Source organism: Empidonax traillii, unplaced genomic scaffold, assembly GCF_003031625.1.
Source record: "Empidonax traillii isolate 1590-97213 ecotype Southwest subspecies unplaced genomic scaffold, ASM303162v1 scaffold160:size908849, whole genome shotgun sequence".
NCBI lineage: Eukaryota > Metazoa > Chordata > Aves > Passeriformes > Tyrannidae > Empidonax > Empidonax traillii.
The window spans coordinates 17,694-36,995 of NW_020955353.1; the positions used below are offsets into that span (position 1 = coordinate 17,694).

The 19,302-nt window shown below is 51.1% G+C and overlaps 1 protein-coding gene across 1 annotated transcript; it reads right to left on the bottom strand.

The window, feature by feature from the left end:
* Positions 1 to 2,285: 2,285 nt before the first annotated feature.
* On the bottom strand, positions 2,286 to 19,107 carry SDC4 (syndecan 4). Its single transcript, XM_027885093.1, has 5 exons — positions 18,985 to 19,107; positions 5,289 to 5,430; positions 4,357 to 4,409; positions 3,941 to 4,124; positions 2,286 to 2,717 (listed from the first exon to the last, which is right to left on the bottom strand). Exons 1-5 carry the CDS (start codon positions 19,066 to 19,068, stop codon positions 2,566 to 2,568), a joined length of 615 nt encoding a protein of 204 aa, XP_027740894.1. The 5' UTR covers positions 19,069 to 19,107; the 3' UTR covers positions 2,286 to 2,565.
* Positions 19,108 to 19,302: the final 195 nt, after the last annotated feature.

A 19,302-nucleotide genomic window follows, 5' to 3' on the forward strand; every position in this document is an offset into this window, starting at 1 on the left:
CCCCTTTGAGCTGCAGCCACCGCGCCAGGGCCCAGCGTGCCTCCCTTCTTGGTAAACCAAGCAGTTACACAAACACGAGCTCCTGGTTATCCAGCTCCCAGAAGAAATTTCAGATCAGAAACAGTCCAAAAAGCCAGTTTTAGAAAGTACCATTTATTTGAGGGGGGAAAAAAAATAAAAAATAAAAATCAGTAACAGTGGAAAAACCCCAAGAGCAATTACACAAGAGAATCCGAGTATCCCGAGAAGGGGACACAGCTCCTGCCTCCCTGGCAGTGCTGTCCACAGGCAGCACAGTCCTCCCTCTCCTGCCCAACCTCCAGTGACCTCTGTGCAGCTTTGAGAGCCTCCCAGAGCCTGCAGTTTCCCCGAACACACTTGTACTGGGCCCAAGTGAGTGAGTCACCCAGAGGAGCTCTCCTCTCCCACCCCTGTCCCAGCACACACTTCCCCGTGTTCCCACCTCGCCCCAAGAGGGGGCTGAACTTTTTTCGACGGCCTCTCTGGTTTTGGCCTCAAGCCTACTCTGCAAAGCCTCGGTAAAGAGCCTTCAGGAGCCACGAGATTTCTGAGCAGCCTTTGCAAGCCTCTGGTTTCGTGCTGCCTACCCAGGCATTCAGGTTGGGGACCCACGCTCTGATTTTTGTTTCAAACCACACCAGACTCAGAGCTGCAGGAGGACATGACTCACACACAGCTCTGTGAGACCTTCCTGACACAGAGGCACTGGAAACACGTCACCCTTTGCTCTGGGGGGATTGGTCCAGTCCAACTCCCACCAGAGGCAGGAGCCATCCACGTACAGGGTATGCTAAGACAGACCCACGGCAGGGGATTCAGAGCTCCTGGTGGGGAGATGCTGCCCAGGCAGAGCTCAGCTACCAGATCCAGCCTTCCACAAGAGGCAGGACTCGGCACAGCACCACAGGGGACTCTGCCACGTAGCCAACCCCCAAACATTGGGTTGGGACCTCCATACTGCAAGTTTCAAAGAGCCAGCCCAGGTGGGGATCTCTGCTCTGATTCTCGAGGATCAAACCCAGCACATCACCAACCCCAACCCTCTTCCAGGCACAGCCAGGACGTGGTGCTGGAGCCCCACCCAGGGCTGTGGCTGTTCCCAGCTCCCTTCCCCAGCCTCTCTCGTGCTTTACACAAGACCGTGGACAAACAGCAGCACAAACAAGATCAAAAGCCTCTTACACACAGTAAGGCTGCTGAAGAACTAACTCCAGCCTTTTCACTGTTAACTGTATATTTCTCAGTAAAATATATAATATATAGCTCTATAGGACTGATTGTAATATATTACAGCCTAGAAATACTCTTGTCTTTTCCCTACTTCAATCATATTATGCATCCAACTTTGCATACAGAAGTTATTGCCTTGAATTTATGGTTGAAATTCACAGAATAAAGCTTAAATAGTTTTCACAGAGACTCATTATATTAGTGTTTTACATAACAAGCATAAGAGTTACCAAATGAGAAAGCAGCCATTTCAGAAACTATAAATAATTCTATTTTTAAAAAAAATCCTAAAAAAAAAAGTTATGAGAAAACCATAAATATCTTTACCCTCTACAGTAGCTGCTATAGAACTAGAAGAAACCTGTAACACACTGTAGCTAACTCTGCTTCAGTTCAGAATATGAATCATATAAAACAGCATCTCTAGACAAATGCCCGGCCAAAGGAAACACAAAGGGATTGAAAAAATAAATCTGAGGAAATTAAAAAAGTAGATTTTTTTTTTTTATTATTTCAAAACAATTTCTACAAACTTTATATAAACATTAGGCTATTTTCTTTAAAATTTTGTTATAAAAAAATCCTACAAGCGATCCTTTAAAAAAAGGTAAGAGGCTGAAGGCAAGGAAGGGGTGTCACCATAGCCAAACACAACTGGCTGTCCCGATTTCAAGGACTAATGACCCTTGCCTGGGGCCAACAGGAAGAGACAGAAGTCTCCTGGGGAAGACATTCCCATAGGCCCTTTATGGCATTCAGGGATTTTGAGCCCCTGTGGGCCTTTTACTCCCTGATAAGGCAACATTATCTTGTAGTGTAAGAGATTCATAAATAGTTCTCCACAAAAATGCTTCACATCAACAGACTGCTGCAAGACATCTAGTAGCAAGATTTATAAAAAAAAAAACAAAACCAAAAGCCATCTTCTATAGAAGCAGCCAATCCCAGCACGGCACGCTGGATGCAAACACATGGTGTTTGCTTCCATACAGTCTGGTTTGTGTTTATATACCCTCTATAAAACCAAGCAGAAAATTTGGCATCTTTATTCTTTTTACACTAGCTTGGGAAAAAAAAAAATACACTGAGGTTGTTTTGTTTTGTTTGTTTTTTTTCAGACTCTTTGTATTTCATTGGGCCCTTGTTAGCTGAGCGGGATGGGAAGGGTCACGAAGGAAGTTTGTTGTTGTGTTTTGTTTTTTTTTTTCTCTCAAAGTCACTTTGAAATTCAATCCAAAAAGAGCATTTGTTCAGCACATCTCATCTGAGGGCACAGTGTTTCCATACAGTTTGTTTGTCCATTGTGATTGAGCTTTAAGCATAGAACTCGTTTGAGGGGGCTTTCTTGTAGATGGGTTTCTTCCCCAGGTCGTAACTGCCCTCGTCCTTTTTCTTCATGCGGTAGACCAAGAGGAGGATCAGGAAGATGGCAAACAGGAGGCCCACTGCTCCTCCTGCAATGAGGGCTGGGGAGGAAAAAGAGCATAGAATAAGTCAGCTACATCTCAAAATCTGCTTCAAGAGTACCAGCCCCCAGAACTGCCCCCAGAGTCAGTGTCCGTGTGCCTGTCACCACATGTGCTGGCACTTCCAGCAACAGCAGATGTTACTGGGAAAGGCCAGAGACTGCTTCCAATCCAACCACAGAATATTCACATGTTCCACATTAACCAGTTTGTGCTAATCTTCCAGTTTAGTCCTAGGAAGAAGTGCTGACAAGAAGATATCCTCCCTGCACAGAGACAAACCTAAAAAAATTCCACCAGAAAGAGCCCCACCACGACCCACAGGAAAATGGTGTAGCTCCAATCTGAATGCTTTGTTAACCCCCTGTGTGAGCACACCCTGGGGACTCTGGATGTTGTTGATGAAATGGAGTACAACTACCAACACCACCCCCCTCCAAAAAAACCCCAAAACCGCTGCCCCAAAACCCAATACCCACAAACCCGCTAAAAACCACCGAGATTTCCTCTCTCCTCACACCAAGGGTGGCCAAAACACTTGACTGGTTTATCCTTTGCTGTGACACCTACTCCTTGCACTAAGTCAGCTTCTTGGCTAGATGGCTTTGCAAGCCACTCTTCCAGTCTCTTCTCCAGCTGGAAGGATGGCTGTGGATTGACACAATGCTTGTGTCAAAGGTTTGTATCTGGACCATCAGGCCAAGTGCCTGAAGCAGCAGTGTGCTAGAGACAGCCCTTTCCTCCTTGCTGAAGGGGAGTCAATCTCTTGGTTTTGCTCTAGACATCAGCACTCAGATTCCTACAGCTGGCCAGGTGTTCAAATCCCTTAGAGGGCTTGCTTGGCTCCTGAAGAGGCAGGACTCGGGCAGAGGTTAGAAGGAACATGCCTGTATTTGATATGAAAGCCCATGATGTCACTGGTTTACAGCCAGGAACACCTCTTGTTGAGGCAGTATCTGGGTGCAGAGCAGCTGCCACATGACTTAAGCCAACAGTCAGCTGGCAGGCTCAAAAACAAGCTGTTTACCCCAGCAAGGCAAGCAGCAGGCTCTGCTGCTGTTTAAGGACTTGGAAGCAGAAGTCACCCTGCTACAGGTAACCACAGAGGCAATGAAACTCATTCCCCTTGTCAGCAGGGAGCTGCTCCCCAGAGAAACAGGGAACAACAGCAGGCATTTTGGTTTTCAGTATTAATGATTTATCAGGAGAAGGTGGAATATTACCTGTAAGGACTTCTGTTCTTTCAAAGATGCTGCTGTTGGCTGTGCTTGCCATGGAGATCTTGTTGGACAGGTTCTCTTCGACAGGTACAGCTTTGTCTGGAATGATTTCATTGTCCACCATCGTGTTTTTCTTCTCACCTTCTATCTTTCTCCCAGTATCTCCAGGGATATAGTTGTCAGATATCTACAGAACACAGACAAACCACACCCTTCAGTAAGCAGCACCCAGCCTGAAAGCAGGAGGGTGTGCAGGGCACACAAAGTTTGCTCAGTGCATTATGAGCACACTGTTCCTGCTCCTGCAGGTGGATTCGTGCTGAGGACACGTCTTGCAGGGGGGGAGGGTGTCCAGGAAGTTTTACAGACAGGCCAAAGGAGCCACATGTTGCTTAAAAACACGCAGGGGCAATACCTACCAGAGGAGTATCCATGGTGGTCAGATATATGCCTTCTTCAGAGTCCGAGTAGTCTGCAGAGGGGGTAAAATAAAATAGAGAGGACTAAGTTTTGTTCTCATTACGTGCCATTTTCCCAAAATTCACACTTCCTATAATACCAGCACCTGCAGACAAACTAGAATTCTCATCCTCTACAACTCCCTCTTATCTACTAGTCCTTTTATCATAAATGACTTTGATTGCACAAGACCATGAGATGTAACCTTGGACCCAACACCTCTTATGGGAGGGGTCTCCAGCTGGATCCACTGGCCCCAGCAGAGCAGATCTGCCACAGCTTACCAAGGTAATGCCAATGGAGGGCATTCCTCCCACAGCCCATCCCTGAAGGATCATTCACCAACCCTCCAGATCTGCCCAAACATGTCAGCCACCCATTTCAGCACTTGTTCTTTTGCTTTTAGAGAACAAATGCTCACATAAAGGGGCACAGAGCTACAGAAACTGGTTTGGGCAGGGAGCTTTGCATGCCACTGAGAGTTCACTTGAACACCAGTTAGTCCTTTACCTTGTTTGGCCTCAGCTGAGATATTAACTCTAAGCCTTTTAATACTGCCTCAACAATAGATTTTTTTTTTTTTTAGTTTCTCAGCAGTTCTTTGGAGTTCAACAGGAAAGAGATCCAGCCAGTGCAATGCCTTTTCACTTGCAGCAAGACAAGCTTGGCTACACTCCATCTGTCCTCCCCAGGTGATTCAACATCACAGCACAACCACTTTCACTGTTCTCATCTGAGTGACTACAATTCACGAGGCTCTCTCATCTCCACTTGACACTGTGGTTCCTCTGGAGCTCTGGCTGTGCACTTAGCCCATCACTCATGGGCTGGTGCTGAAAGAAATTTCCCAGCATCAGCTGAGGGGGATCCCTTTCCCCCCTTCCCTACTTACCTCCAGACCCAGATGACTCATCTATATCCAACCCATCAGCAGTGAAGTGAGGCCTGAATTCACCAATGTCTTCATCATCTGGCAAGTCCCCAGAGGCAGGGTAGTCAAGCCATCCAGCATCCATGGTCTCAGTTTCTCTGACCTGCAAAGGGGCGTGGAAAAGCGTGAAATATCAGGCAACTCCTCAGAAGCATTTCACAGAAGGTTCCGAGCCTGTGCTGAGCACGTCACTTCCACCAGAAAAGCATTAAATGCTGAACTTCCTCTCCACCAAAAGCATTATCTTTATCAGCCTGAATATCAGCTGAATTCCCCTAGAATTTCTCAGAACAGAAGTGAGAGCCAGCTTGGGAGGGGAATTTCCTGAGCACTACAGATTCAAGAAGTTCACCTAAACACACAGGGTGAAAACAACACAACAGGATCTTGGTCAGGAGTTTGTAGCAAAAGCATTTGGAAAAGCAATACCTTGGAAGGACTTGCTATTCCTGGGGAAAAAGCCCGGCACCTATAGGTCATTTTTTTTTTTTTGCATAACACCAAAGCCTCACAACCAAGGCAATTGCTCCCTTGTTGTATTGAGAACAAACCCATTTTATCACCCAAGGCTTAAAAGCTGGTCTGTCAGTTCAGCTGAACTGCAGAGCAATACAGTGTGACGTTCAAGAGCACTCACTATCAGTAATGACTCGCCTGAAGGAAGAGCTTCCCCTGCCTCACCTCTTAAAAAGCATGTAAACAAACAAGCCTGTAAAATATGTCCGGGATCCAAAGGCCCAAGGAGTGCAGCAGCTACAGCACAAAAGCTGGAGAGCCTCCCAGATATCAGCTGTTTGGCCACAATGGCAATTTGCACACCAAAGCTCGTTTGCACTTGGGACTTTCAAGGAGCCACAAGCACAATCCTCCCGCCCTCACCAAGGTTATGCAACTTCCCAGAACTATTTCTCCTCACCCTACAGCCCCGGGGCCAGCCCCGGTGAGGGTACCGCAGGTATGAGGCTGGGATTGCTCAACATCAGCCCACAAGATTCCAGGTGCTTCCACAGCCATGAAATCATCCCCGTGGAGGGGGACTCAGCCCCTTCCCCTAAGGCAAGAGCACAGTGCAGACCGATGGGTCCCATAGCCGGGGGCTAAGCTGGCAACATTCTTTCATGATGTCCTCACAGAACGCCTGGGAGGACTGGGATGTCTTCACAAAGGTTTTATCTATCCAGGAAAGTATTTTTAAAACATCACTTTACATCCAGGGGACTTTTCTCTCAGCGTACAGGCTTACCATGAGCTCCAGCCTGAGAGGGGTGAGGAGGATCAGAGACTGGGGGCAGGCAGAGCTGCTGGGATCAGCCCTCCTGCTCCCCTGGCCAGGTGTGGCCCATCCCACAGCCCAGCAGTGACAAGACTGATGAATTACATCCGCTATCGATCTCACAAGCCAAGGCCAACAATCAGCCACAAGCCACGTGTCAGCTTCTTTTGCCCACAGCCCAGCCCTGACTCCAGCCCCATTCCCCTGCCCCTCAGCACGTTTGTACACTGGGTTTGCCACAGACATGGTTTTGTGGCCAGGCCAAGATGTTTCTCATTTTGCACCAGGAGCAGTGGCACTAGATGTGCTTTTCCTTTGCTTATGGAGGCATTTTGGGTCTCCCCAGCGACTCTGCTGCACGAAAACCAGAGAAACAGCCCAGGGGGCATGAAATGCTGAGGCCAGTTCTCCTCCCAGAACCATCTCTGCGATGCCAAGCCTGGCACTAGGTGTGGGGAAGGGGGCTGGGAGGAAGGTCAGCCTGGAACCAGGCATTCCTAACGTTAGGGATCACTCGCTCCAAGGGAAATTCATTTCAAGATATGCGAAAACCAGCCAAAGCCAGCCCTGCAGTGGGAACCGCTGCCAGCATGCAGTAGCTGTTCCCAGGGCAGCTCCTGGCCACTTCTCCCCGGCAGGAAGAGCCCAGTTCCCAATCTAGGGCACGGGGAGCACATTTGCTGCAGACCTGCATAACCTGGCTGCTGCACTGGGCAGACTGATGTTGGCAAAAGTGCCGTGCTGAGCCACGCCCCGGTGCCAGCTCACCCTGTACCTCACCATGAGTCACGGCCCGCAGTGTCCGAGCGAGGGCAGCTCAAGAAAAGCCAGGTTTAGTCCCCCAGGTGGGTGAACAGCCCACTGGCCATATCAGATGAGCCCAGCCAGCAGCAGGGCAGGGGCAGACAGCCACAGCCATCGGTGCACGCTGTGGAACGCACCAGGCCTGGCTGTCAGAGCACACTACTGAAATCAGGACAGGCAGTGTTTACCAGCACAGGACATAAGGAAATTACTGACTCACAAGCATAAATAAGATTATATGGGAGCGTTCCCTGAACTCACTCTTCATCATCCTCTTGAGCAAGGATGGGGAAGTTCCTGGAAGCCACAAGAGCTTCTCAAATGGTGCAGGAAACTTTTTCTGTGGGCAGTGAGCCTCACGTTCCAGATTCATCTGCCAGGGAAGTCAGAGGGCTGCTGGGCACCTCCATAATTATCCTCCAGGTTTCAAGGCATGTATTTCTAGGAAGCAGGCCCTAACTGGGAGCTGGGGCACGGGCAGCCTGGGAAGAGTTAACACTGGCGTGTGGTGCTTGAAGGGCAGGTCTGGAGCAGGCACATTCCTCACATACACACCTGTGAAAAGGCACACAGGCACTCTCACAGACTTACAAGCAGGGGCTGCAGGCTTCCCAAGCGCCACATAAAGAGCTCCCTGGAGTTCTTTGCTTAATAAAAGCACCCCCCTCTCCAAGAGCACACAGTCCTCCCTACAGCTCTGCCCCTTGAAGGGGCACTGCGGAAGGCGGCCGCGCTTCCTCTGGGCTTGCAGGCTGCAGCCAAGAGGAAAGAGCTCCGAGACTGCCACAGGATGATGGTCAGCCCTTGCCAAGTCATCTCTGGCCACATTCAGCTTAACACCCTCTGCAACTGCCAGCTGGAGGAGGACACCAGCGCTGCTCAGAGTCTGCTTTCCTCCACCTGTTGTCCCAGGACTGGAGCCAGGCCAGGGACTTGCTGGGAGAGTCGGACTGGGCGCCTGCACAGCTCCACCTCACCCTGGCAGCTGAAGGCAAGTCCTACTATTAATATGCTCCTCTCTAGGAGGGGTCTGTATGAAAATCAACCTTTCCTGCACGAGTCTAGTTCCATTTTTCTTCCTCATGTTAAGCAGCTTTATCCCCAGTAAGCACCACGGGAGATTAAACAGTGTGCTGGAGAGCAGAAGCTCTGCCTGCCTGCCAGTGGCAATAAATAAATAAATAAGTAAATAAATTGATTTCGTGCCAGACAACCAGCACGTGAGGCACGTGAACTATGAGCATCATTCCTGGAAAAGCTGGGCACAGAAATCTCATGTTTGAGCCCAAGGCAGGCTGTACTACTGGATGAAGCCAGACACTGTTTGCTCGGTGGAGGCACAAGAATCACACCCCTGGCACCCCAGGCAGCCCTGCTGTGCTCCATTCCTAGCCCACCTCGCTCCATTTCATGCTCCTGGAGCCTTCCCTTACAGCCCCAGGATACCCTTCATCTCCTCTCAAAGCAAGAGCATCTATTTATCGAGGCAGCAAGCAAAGTTTGTGTGCAATGTGTGAATTTCCCCAGCCTCTGGCGAGTTCTGGGAAATAACAAACGCAGGCAGCTCGCCTGCCCCAGCCCACATGTCCTCACCACAGCCTTTGCAAACCCTTTCAAAAAACAACCAAATGATGTTTTGGGGCAGAGACAAAGTTTTCCAGACGTGGAACTGGCTTTTACAGCTGGCCCTTGTCTCTGATCAAACACAGAGTGCGTTAAAAGCTCCTTTGAAGGGTCACAGCCAGCAAGTTGCAGAGGGAGTCAGACCTGCAGGGACTGGGGCATCCACAGCGCACAGAGCTCTTTATCAAGTTTATTATTTTGGCATGGAGAGCCAGTGCTTGCTCCTGGTCTCCCTCCCCAGCACTGTGTACACAAATCCAGGAGTAAACAGGAGCAAGGTGAAAGTCAACCTTTCCTAGACAAAAGCACGTGGAGCTGGGCCAGCCTGGGAGGTGGCAGGAGAGGGGGCAGAGGCACAGACCTGTTAACTCTTTGTAGCCTGCAGGGACAGGCAGGTGCAAGCTGCTCCCAGGGCTTTTCTCAGGCGCTCTGTACTCAGAGACAGTTCTACAGATCACCTCATTTCACTTCAGCAAGCAGGGCTGCACAAAATACCTTTCCCAGACCTGTCATGGACAGATGTCACCTCAACACCACCACATGGCACACCCACATCAGCTCAACCAGCAAGGGCTCCTGGACAACACCAGCAGCTGCCCGGATGGCCCAGCCTCAGAGCCTGGTTATTAAGAGATCATTTGCAAAGCCTCCTCCCCTGGGTCTTCTGCTGTCCTGCATCATGGACCAAAGAGCACAGGATCCAGCAGGGCCTCCCCAGTGCCAGGATGCAAAGCTCTGTAAACCACCCAGCCCAAGGGAGGGGATTTCCATCCAGTTCTCTTGCACCGAGCTCTTGCAGGAGCTCACAAACCAGGTGGGTTTTCAGGCTCACACCAAGCGTGCAGAGGAGCAGGGGTTGGGAGTGAGCTCACCCCCCCTCAGAGCCCACCAGCCCCCCAAAAGCAGCAAGGCAGAGGAGTCTCACAAGCCCTGGAAACTGGGCAGCTCAAATCTGTGTGAAACAGCCAAATAAAGCTGATCTCCACTGAGGGAGGTGTGCAGTGAGACAACAGGCAAAGACAGCTCTATCCTCCCATCTGAATACGCATTTAAAAACGTTATCAGAAGTGACAGGCGCTTCCAGCAACAGCTCCCGTTGGACTAGTAAGGAAAGGGTCTATACATTCCCCCAAAATACCCTTCACTCCCTCCGTGCTCCAGCTCTGTTTAGGGGAAAAAAAATAATTATACAAAAGTCATGTTAGCCCTGAGAGCAAAGCAAACATCAATATTTTGTTCTAGGTCACACCTAACTCCTTCAAACACATCAGCCAAGTAAAAAAGGTAAAAAAAAAAAAAAAAATCCACTTCTCCCAGCTTCTTGTGCTCATGCCTGGATGTACCATTTTACCACCCATTTCTGGTCAGTCTGTCCCACATAACTCTCAGCACACATGGCCTGCACTGGCCTTTGTGCCAAAGGACAAAAGTTAAACATCTCCCATCCAGGCACATGTTTGTACTTGGTTGCATGACAGGATCACCTGAGGCTTCCAGACATGGTTAAATACCACCTTTGCTCAACTGCTTTCCAAGCAGTCCTAGAGCAGAGCCACAGCCAGCCTTGCCCATCTCCTCTCTGACAGCCACCCCAGTGAGCCACAAAGGTAAATCCAAGACACCCCTGAGGACTAAGGGAGAAACCAGAGACTGAAGTACTGACCACAGCTTGCAGGCATCTCCAGTACCCACAGCACTTACTGCACACTCTTTGTGCCTCTTAGTAAAGAGGGGGAAAAAACACATTATTTTTTGAATTATGCTCAGTAACACAGACAGGGAGGGAGCGGGGTTTTGCTTAATAAGACAGAACAGGAGCAACATGCAGGCTGGGGAACTGCCTGGCTGGTAAAAGCATCACTCGTTCAAGGTGACTTAGCCCAGTCCCTGTCCAACCAGGTATCCATCTCCCTGCAGGCACAGCCCCAGCCCGTGTGCTCCAACTCCACAGCCCACGTGCAGAGGAGAGGGCAGGTCCAGCACCCCCCCAGCCCGAGCTGGGGCCGCTCCCCCCTCGCCCCCGTTCCCGGGTGATTCTTTAAGCCGTGTGGGCACAAGCAGCTCTGCCGGGGGCTCATGCGGCAGCGGAGCCATAATCCCCGTGACAATCACACTGTAATCCCGGGCTCTGCAGAGCCACTCGCTGTCACGGGTGCCTCCCCTGCAGCAGGGATGAATCCTCCCGGGCCCTGCTTGCTCAAAATAGGCTTCCCTGCGCTCACCAAGTCAAACCTTTGAGCTGCTGTGCTCTTGCTCACACACACAGCCCGCTCCCTCCAGCCCACAGCAGCATGCAGAGATTTCCAAGGAATGAACTCTTGTTTAACTGCTTTTCCCTGATTATCAGCCACAGGAAAAGCCATAAAGATTGAGTCTTCTGCCAGACAGGCACATGCTGGGATCTGTTTACTGCAATGGTGGCAAAATAGCTGCTCCAAGCACTCCATGTCCAGTCCCAAAGCCAGAGCGGGAAGGAGATGACTGCTTCCCATCCAGCTAGAGGAGATAAAGCTCAGCAGGCAGTTGCAGATGGCTGTGTGTCCATCACTTGCCCTGAAGCAAATAGAGATAACCACCGTTCAGAGGAAAAGTACAGGAGGAAAAAGCAGGAGCTCTCATGTGACTTCAGAGGAAAACAACTGCGGCAGGATTTCACGCCCCTGAAGGCTTCTCCTGGTCACAGGCAGTGATACACACCTAGTTCATAAAGAGATTATCTTTTTTATGGTATTTACAAACCTAATCATAGGCAGTTCATACACCTCACTGCTCTGGGCTCAGCTCAGAAGCTGGAGAAATCCCTTCAAGGTAAAAAAAGGAATTCAGTTTTTCCAGCTCACGACTCATTCCGAGTTGCCCTACGCTACAATAGAGGCTTCCACAGCATCCTTGTCTGGGGAAGGAAAAAAAAAGGATATAAAGGCCCCAGCAAAGCAGCTTTTCCATCAAGGATGATTTTTCACACTAATGCTTCGGGCTTGGGACATTTCAGGACTTCCCCCTGATGCCAGGAAGAGGCCTGCCCTCACTGCCCTTTCCTAGAATACAGATACACCCCAATACTTCCCCGAACACGTACACAAGCAGAATTTCCACTTGGCAAGAACTGCGTGACGTGCCTTTTTGGGATCTTTATGCTCCCTCATGCCAGCGTGTTAGCAAAATTAAGCCAGGCAGACACCCAACTTCAAAGGGTGCCTTTCCTATCTGGCTCACCATGCAGCTAATCTCAGCTTGTTTGTACAGTCAAGATTCCCAACGCTGCGCCCTACAAATGCTTCCCCTCCCACGATCCATTTTAATCTAATCAGAAGTAGTAGCCCAAAGATTTAGGCTTAGCCCAGGCAGCTGAGCTCTGGCAGCAGGGTTATGCTGCTCTGTTGGCAAAGGTGCCAGCAAAGAACTGCAGCAGAGGAAGTTATCGGCACAAAAGCACTCGAGACAGCGTAGCAGCAGCACTCCACTATCAGCCATACCCCGTGTGAGCATTTATACAAACAAACATTTCAACAGCAGGGATTTTCCTAGCAGTGGCTGGGTTTTCAGTGCCTGGAGTTTGGGGTTGGGTTTTTCTGTTTGTTTGTTTGTTTTTTAACAAAGACGTTCCCTACTTGTGCAGAAGGTGCCCTGGCTTGGGCCCAGAAAGCAGCAGACACAGCGCGTGCTATTGGGGATAATGCAGCTGTACTTCAGGAAACCTGTCACTCCCAGGGGCATTTTTCCTCTCTCAGCGGGCTCTGAACTCCCAGTAAGGCTTCCTCGTCTCTTTGAGCAGGGGGTGAGCAGCTGGCAGCGGTTTTCCAGCCCTCCCCAGCCATGTCTCTGTACCCACTTTGTCACAGCCGGGGGCACAGGGACCCAGCCATTGTTTGGGTCACTCCTTCCCTGGCGCTGCAAAGCCCACGCTCGGCTGGACTAGCAAGTCTGAGTAACCAACACGCAGGACCTGCTCCTCACACTCAGCCTCAGGAAATTTGGAATTAGCGCCAAGAACAGCCCGCACATAAACAGTCTCCTGCAAGATCCTGGCTCCAGACTCTGCTCCACTGCACACTGTGGATCTGCAATAAATATTTACCTCGCTGGGGAACAGAGTCTTCCAAGCAAAAGCTCCTGACATCAGTAAGGGCTGTATTTCCATTTGGAGGAGAGTAGAAGCTTCTCTGTTTTTAAAGGGGGACCTTAAAGAGGCTTCTGCCACCCTCCTAGCACCACACTGGCCAGGATCTGCCCCTCCACCTTCGGGTCCCACTCTTCTCCAGGCCAGCACAGCAGCTGCCCTCCTTCCAGCCATGCTCCCCTCAGTCACCTCACCTTCTGCACAGAGATTTCTGGCTACTGTGCTGTGCAAGCCCCTTCAGTGCAAGTCCGAGGCACTTTCACAGTCATTAACGCACGTTCCCATCGCTTTTTATTGCTACAGTTGGACCGTAACAGCAGCTGAAGGGCGGGAGGCAGGGTGAGCCTCACAGCAAGGTAAGCGGGCCAAGGGCACATCACTTCAAGTGTGACAGCAGCACAGCTTCAGAGGAACCATGGTGGAGACACCTTTTCCCAAGGCAGAGCAACATCAGAAGAGAGAAATCCTTCCCATGGCAGGCTGTGCCGTCCCTGACACAACACAATTTGTTTAAGCAAGAAGCAGCCGTGGTTTTGCTTGACATAACACCAGCTGCTTGGGTAACAGTGCCATGGGTCTCCCAGTCTCCCTCCTGCCCCAAGGAGTGTCTCTCTGAGATTTTAATTAACTGCTTTGATTTTTAAGTTATCCCAATAATTTGTCTAACAACAGCCTCTTGGCATCTTATAAGCAGATTCTCAGCCTCAAAGGATTTAAGGATAAAACTGACAAGGATGCATATTTCCAGCAAAAATAAAGACTTTTACAAGAAGCATATTTTTCAAGTCGGTCAGCCTTCAGAAACTGAGAGGGACACAGCTACATCTTGCATGTTTTCCCCTCCTACGCTGACATTTTCTCCAGATTCAGGATTAAGTATTTAACCCCCTCTTTTGAGGCTTTCTGCTCCTTTAGCTTGCTTTGAACGCACTTTTCTAACACCACTGCTTCCCTCTCTCCCATGGAGCTCTTGTTTCTCCCTGGAAATGAAGGAACCACCAAACTGCCAGAGCAAGTTACGGCTGCCCAAGACAGGGACATTTTCTGATCTGCCTTTGCCAACACCATCACAGCTACTGGCAGCAGTCACATGTCAGAGCCCGGCAGCTTTTCTGCCCACCACAGCCCCAACCAGATTAAACAGGAGGCAGCGGAGAAGGCGCTCGGTGCCAAGGGCAGCACGGACCGTGTGCCAAGCAGAAGCCCTGGTTCTGCCTGCCACCCCTTTTCTAACCCCATAAGAAGAGATCCACCTCTGCACCGCAGAGCCTCGGAAGTCTGAGTCACTGCTTTGGGTAAGGGGCCAGGCTGTTACTCAGAGGGTGACAGCGGTGTCTAAGGGAGCTGTGATGCCAGGCAAGTGCCAGAAACCTGAGTCAGAGCATGACTGCTCTAAGTCAGGGCCGATGGCGACACAGGGCAGAGCTGGTGCTCTGACCAGCACCATTCACTGGACAAACATTCAGGCACACGCTTAAAGACAAAAAAATAAAAGCCTGAACTAACCTAGAAGTGCAGCCCTAGCAGCTCATTAATGCAGGATCTTTTACAGTCCTTCAGAGCAGTGGCTTATTACAAGTTAAACTCTTTAACTAGGCTGCCCTGTCTATTCAGAGCCACCAAGCCCAGTCTCATCACAAGAGTCTCATTCTAGTGCAAATCATTTGAATCCTTAATCTCAAGCATTTGCATTCCAGCGAGTCTCAAACAAACAGCCACACATGCTCCCCAGCAGCAGCCCGGAGGTCAGGCAGTGCGCAGGGTTTGTCCCCTCGGTTCCCTAGCGTTTCAACTGCTTCGGCTTCCACTTTGGGGCTGCAAAAGCAGCACAACCCGGCTGTTGTTACAGGGCATAAAGGAACAGGCTGTACCGAGGGAAGGGGGGGGGGAATGCAGCTGCGAGATCTAAGAGCAGGCTCAAGAGGATAAATGTTAACTCAAGAGTTAGGAAGTGTTTTGAAGGATGGATGCTCCTTTTGTCTGGCCAAAGTGATAGCTGGGGAGTTCTGTGGGATCAGAGCACCACGATAACTTCATCAAGTAATCTTACAAGTCAACCCAAGCAATTTACATTGCAGACCATGGAACCGCAGTTATGCCACTCTTACAGGCACAGTTAGTATCACTAATTAAAAAAAAAAATTGTCTTTAAATCTAAGAACATCAATCTGTTCATTTGAGGGAGAACAACACACACAAAATGTAACACAACCTAGTGCTAACTTATAGGGGATTCAAGCAGCCAGGATATGTCTAACAGAGTATTCACCAGCACCAGGAATCAGAGGGAAGGAGCAGGAGCTGTGCTGAAGTCCACACGCTGAGCAGCCAGCCAGTGTCCCTCCTCTCCATCATCACCTGGAAAGTCAAGTTGGCAGTTTCCAGCTCGCAGTGGAAGTGGGACAGTGTGACACCACAGGAAAACCATGGCATGTTCACATTAGGCTCCATTGGAGAGCAGCAAATGGCCTCCCCACCCCAACCATTCAAGCAGCTCAAGGCAATGGTAATGCCATGAACAGAGGCTTGGAGGGGAAGGGAAAAGCAGAAACACATAGGAAAAACCTTTTCCCTGTTGCTGGACTGGACACAGGCCTTTGCAAGACCTCAAAGTGCCAAAGCCTTGGGAGACAGCAACAGGAGAGGCAGGAAAGAGAGCAATCGTGTTGGCTAACAACAGCCTTAACTCCCCAGAGCAAATGAACCTCTGGTATCTGAAAAGTACCAAGTTCAGCCCCCATGTGCCTCTTGCGTAAGCTGTTTGGAAAACTCTGAACCACAGGAAAGTGCTCTCCAGCATGGGAGCTGGCAGCACTCGGGGCAGATGAGAGCTGGGCAGCAGCTCCCTTTCCCTGACTGTGCCCCAAGCACTGCAGGGCTGGCTATTCCCACCCCTGGGAACCTCCACATCGAGTGTGGACAGGGCTCTGGGCCACGGAGGGACCACGCAGCCCTGAACTGCCACCCCATGAACTGTGCCTGCAGTTTGACAAGGTACAAGGTGCTGGGGAGGTTATTTCTTCCTACATGTTACAGGCCTTTCATCCCAACAGACATCTCTAGGTTTGTCTACCAGAAGTCCTGGGCTCCTTGCCCTTCAGGGCTAAGGAACATTGCCTTAAACACCCTATACAAACATCCTGTTTCAAGAAGGCTGAAGCAAAGCAGGGTTTTGCTCTACATGTGAGCTTGCCAAGCCCAGGTAAAAAATAAAGTTAAAACGTGCAGATAGCAATGTCTTGATTTGATTGGGAGGGACAGATGAGAAACTGGGCAAAGAGCAGAAAGAACAGGCCTCGGGGATCAATGGCAGCAGGACAAGCCAAACCGGTTTTAACATTAATAATGCTGCACTACTTTCCAAACACAGCTATCATCAACAAGACACCAGCTTTGCCAATCAGGAGGCCTCCGAGCATGATTGCTTTAAACCAGCAAACAGAGCCCACTAACAGCACAAAGCCTCCCCCTTCCCCCTAGAGCAATCCTCTGCCAGCAGTTTCTGGGTTGGATTTGTGCTCATCTGTACTGCTGGGGACCCACAAAGGTGATGTGGTGTTGCACAGAGACTTTTTCTGCCTAGTTCAAGGCACAGAGCTGAAACAAAAGGTTTGCAGCCCACTAGCACTGCCACAGCCCTGCTGAGCTCAGGGCACTCGGTCCTTTTTCAGCCCAAACTGAGCAGAGCCCAAGCCTGCAGCAGAGGGAATACCCCTTGCTTTCCTCCCATGCTGCCAGGGGCACTTTTAGATGCTGAAAGCGCAGGGAGAGCTCAGCAATGCTACTCTGCTCGAGTAGGCAGACCTCAAGTCCTGTGTCAGCTCCACTGATCCCACGTCTTGGCTGCACTGGTGGCTTTCTGTCCATCCCCCCTAAAGCATCTTCTGCAGGAACAGAAGCACAGCAGAGGGGAGAGCCCCCTGCCCACACAGCCTTTGCCTTCCAAGGCACTCAGCCAGAGAGGGCCGGGACCACCTGGGGACAGGAGGCACCAGCTCCAGGCTCCCCCCGCCCCACGGGGAAGAGGGGGATGTTCTCACCCAAAGCTGCAGGGCTGTCGTAACACAACCCACCCACCCGCAGCTGGAGCACAAGCGTCACACTCCGGCACTTCAGTAATATTCCCCACCCTCTTACACATCCTGGGATTGCTTCACACGGAGAAATCCCATTTACACCAGAAAGCCACGCAAGGGGAAAGGAGCCAAGGCATTTCTGTTTGTACAGGCTTGGGGAAATATTCAAGCACCGAATCACTCTCAAAATCCACGCTCTTACATAAGCACAAGAAATACAATCCCGGTCTTGTTAAGAAACAGCTACCTGTCTTCATCCTGCCCGCACAGAAAAACCAAGAGCCACATGCTGTGCAGCCCTGCACGTTTTGACGGTGCTATTAAAAAAAAATAATATGGGAGGAGTGCCAGCAGAGCTCTCCCAAACCGTGTGTCATCCTCGTCTCCTCCCCGGCAGCCTGTAACCCAAACAATTTGTTTGGATAAGGCTTTGTAGTAGGCCAGTGTTACTTCTCAAGCACACACTCCATCTTAGGTAGCTTAAAAGATACAGACAAAATACTCCGTACAAGTTCTATATAAGGATTTACAGAGGACATCTGTGCAAAATTTGTTGTCTTTGCAGAAATCCGATGCTTGCAGACCAGTCCAGTCCCCAGGGACACCAAGTTGCATTTCATACCAAACATGGTCAGTGCAACGTCCAGATGCTGTCTGCCCCAAAGGTTTGCCCTACTAGTTTGGGCCAGTTCCCAAACGACCGATTCACGTGCTTAATAGCAGGGATAAAGACACCAGATTAGAGTAAAGTGGATTTGGGCTGGTTGGTTTTAGCAGAGTAGCTGGCAATTACTATAGATGCTCTCTATGGCAGTTTCCTACTCTACAGTCAGCAACCCCCCAGCCCTGTGCCCCTATTACAAAGCAGCACAGTCTTACCAGTTCAGATCTGCCCACCCAGCCTTCAGTCCAAAGCAAACCAATGTGGATGATGAAATCAAGTTTTAAGGATCCGCGATCTCCTGTAGTTACCTTAATCTCAGCAGCTCTTTTCAGGCCAGCAGAGGAATTTGCCCTGATTGCACTATCATCAGCAAGACGGACACACACAAAAACAAACAAACAGCGGGGAAGCCAGAATCGCAAAATCTCTGCTTCGCCACGAAGACCCCACACGTGCCGACTTCTTAAACCCTCCATGGCAATGCATCATTTTTCATTCGCATGCCAAAGTGAGGAAGGTTTGACACACACTGAAAAACCCCAGGCACCGGCACAACCCAACTCAGGTAAGCCTGGAAAGCCTATCCAGGTGCTGTAACACACCACACACCTCCAAGCCGCCACATATTCACAATAAAAGAGGGATTAAAGCACTTTAGTCCACGACCAGCAGTTGGAGATCAAAGCTGCAATGGAGCGCGGTTCGTCCCCACCAGGTGCCCCAGTAACGCTCCCAACCCCACCAGCCCTGAGCACCGGGGAGCACACGGGGAGAACGGGATACGTGAGGAGCGGCACAGCCGCGGGGGCAGCGGGACACGGGCCGGGACACGGGCCGGGACACGGGACGGGATGGCGCTGCTCTGGCATCGGACGGAAGAGGCAGCGTGCGAGCCAGGAGAACCGGGGGAGGAACGGGAACTGCCCTATGGCCGGCCACCCATCCTGCCCCCCTCCCCTCCCGCGGGACAGACCCCCGGGGGGACAGCGGTGACACCGCTCTCAGGCTGTGGCGAGCGGGGCCTGAGACCCGCGGGTCCCCCAGTCTCCCCGGCGGGGCAGAGCCCTCCCTTCCCCGCCGTCTCCCTCGGGACTCACCGACTCGGCGGCCGCGGCTCGCAGGAGGAGGCCGAGCAGCAGCAGCAGCAGCGCGGCGCGGAGCGGGACACGGGGCAGCGGCATGGTCGGGCCGGGCTGTACCGGGACAGAATGAGGGCTGCACCGACAGATCCGAACGGAGCGGGCTCTGACCGCCTCCCGCCGCCGCCGCAGCCCTTATAGGGCCGGCACAGCCCCCGCGGGGGCGGAGCGGAGCTGCCCCCGCCCCGCCGGGAATGCCCGCGGCCCCCGCCCCGCACCGGCACCGCACCCGCGGGCACGGGGACACCGCACCGGCACCGGGGATCACACGGGGAC

Bases quoted from the DNA above. Each gene is read 5' to 3' on its own strand.
- SDC4 (XM_027885093.1), bottom strand. From the start codon at position 19,068: ATGCCGCTGCCCCGTGTCCCGCTCCGCGCCGCGCTGCTGCTGCTGCTG. The intron at 4,410-5,288 runs GTAAGTAGGGAA...CCCCCTCTGCAG, and splicing joins TGAGTCATCTGGGTCTGGAG to ACTACTCGGACTCTGAAGAA. The intron at 4,125-4,356 runs GTAGGTATTGCC...TGTGTTCTGTAG, and splicing joins CCACCATGGATACTCCTCTG to ATATCTGACAACTATATCCC.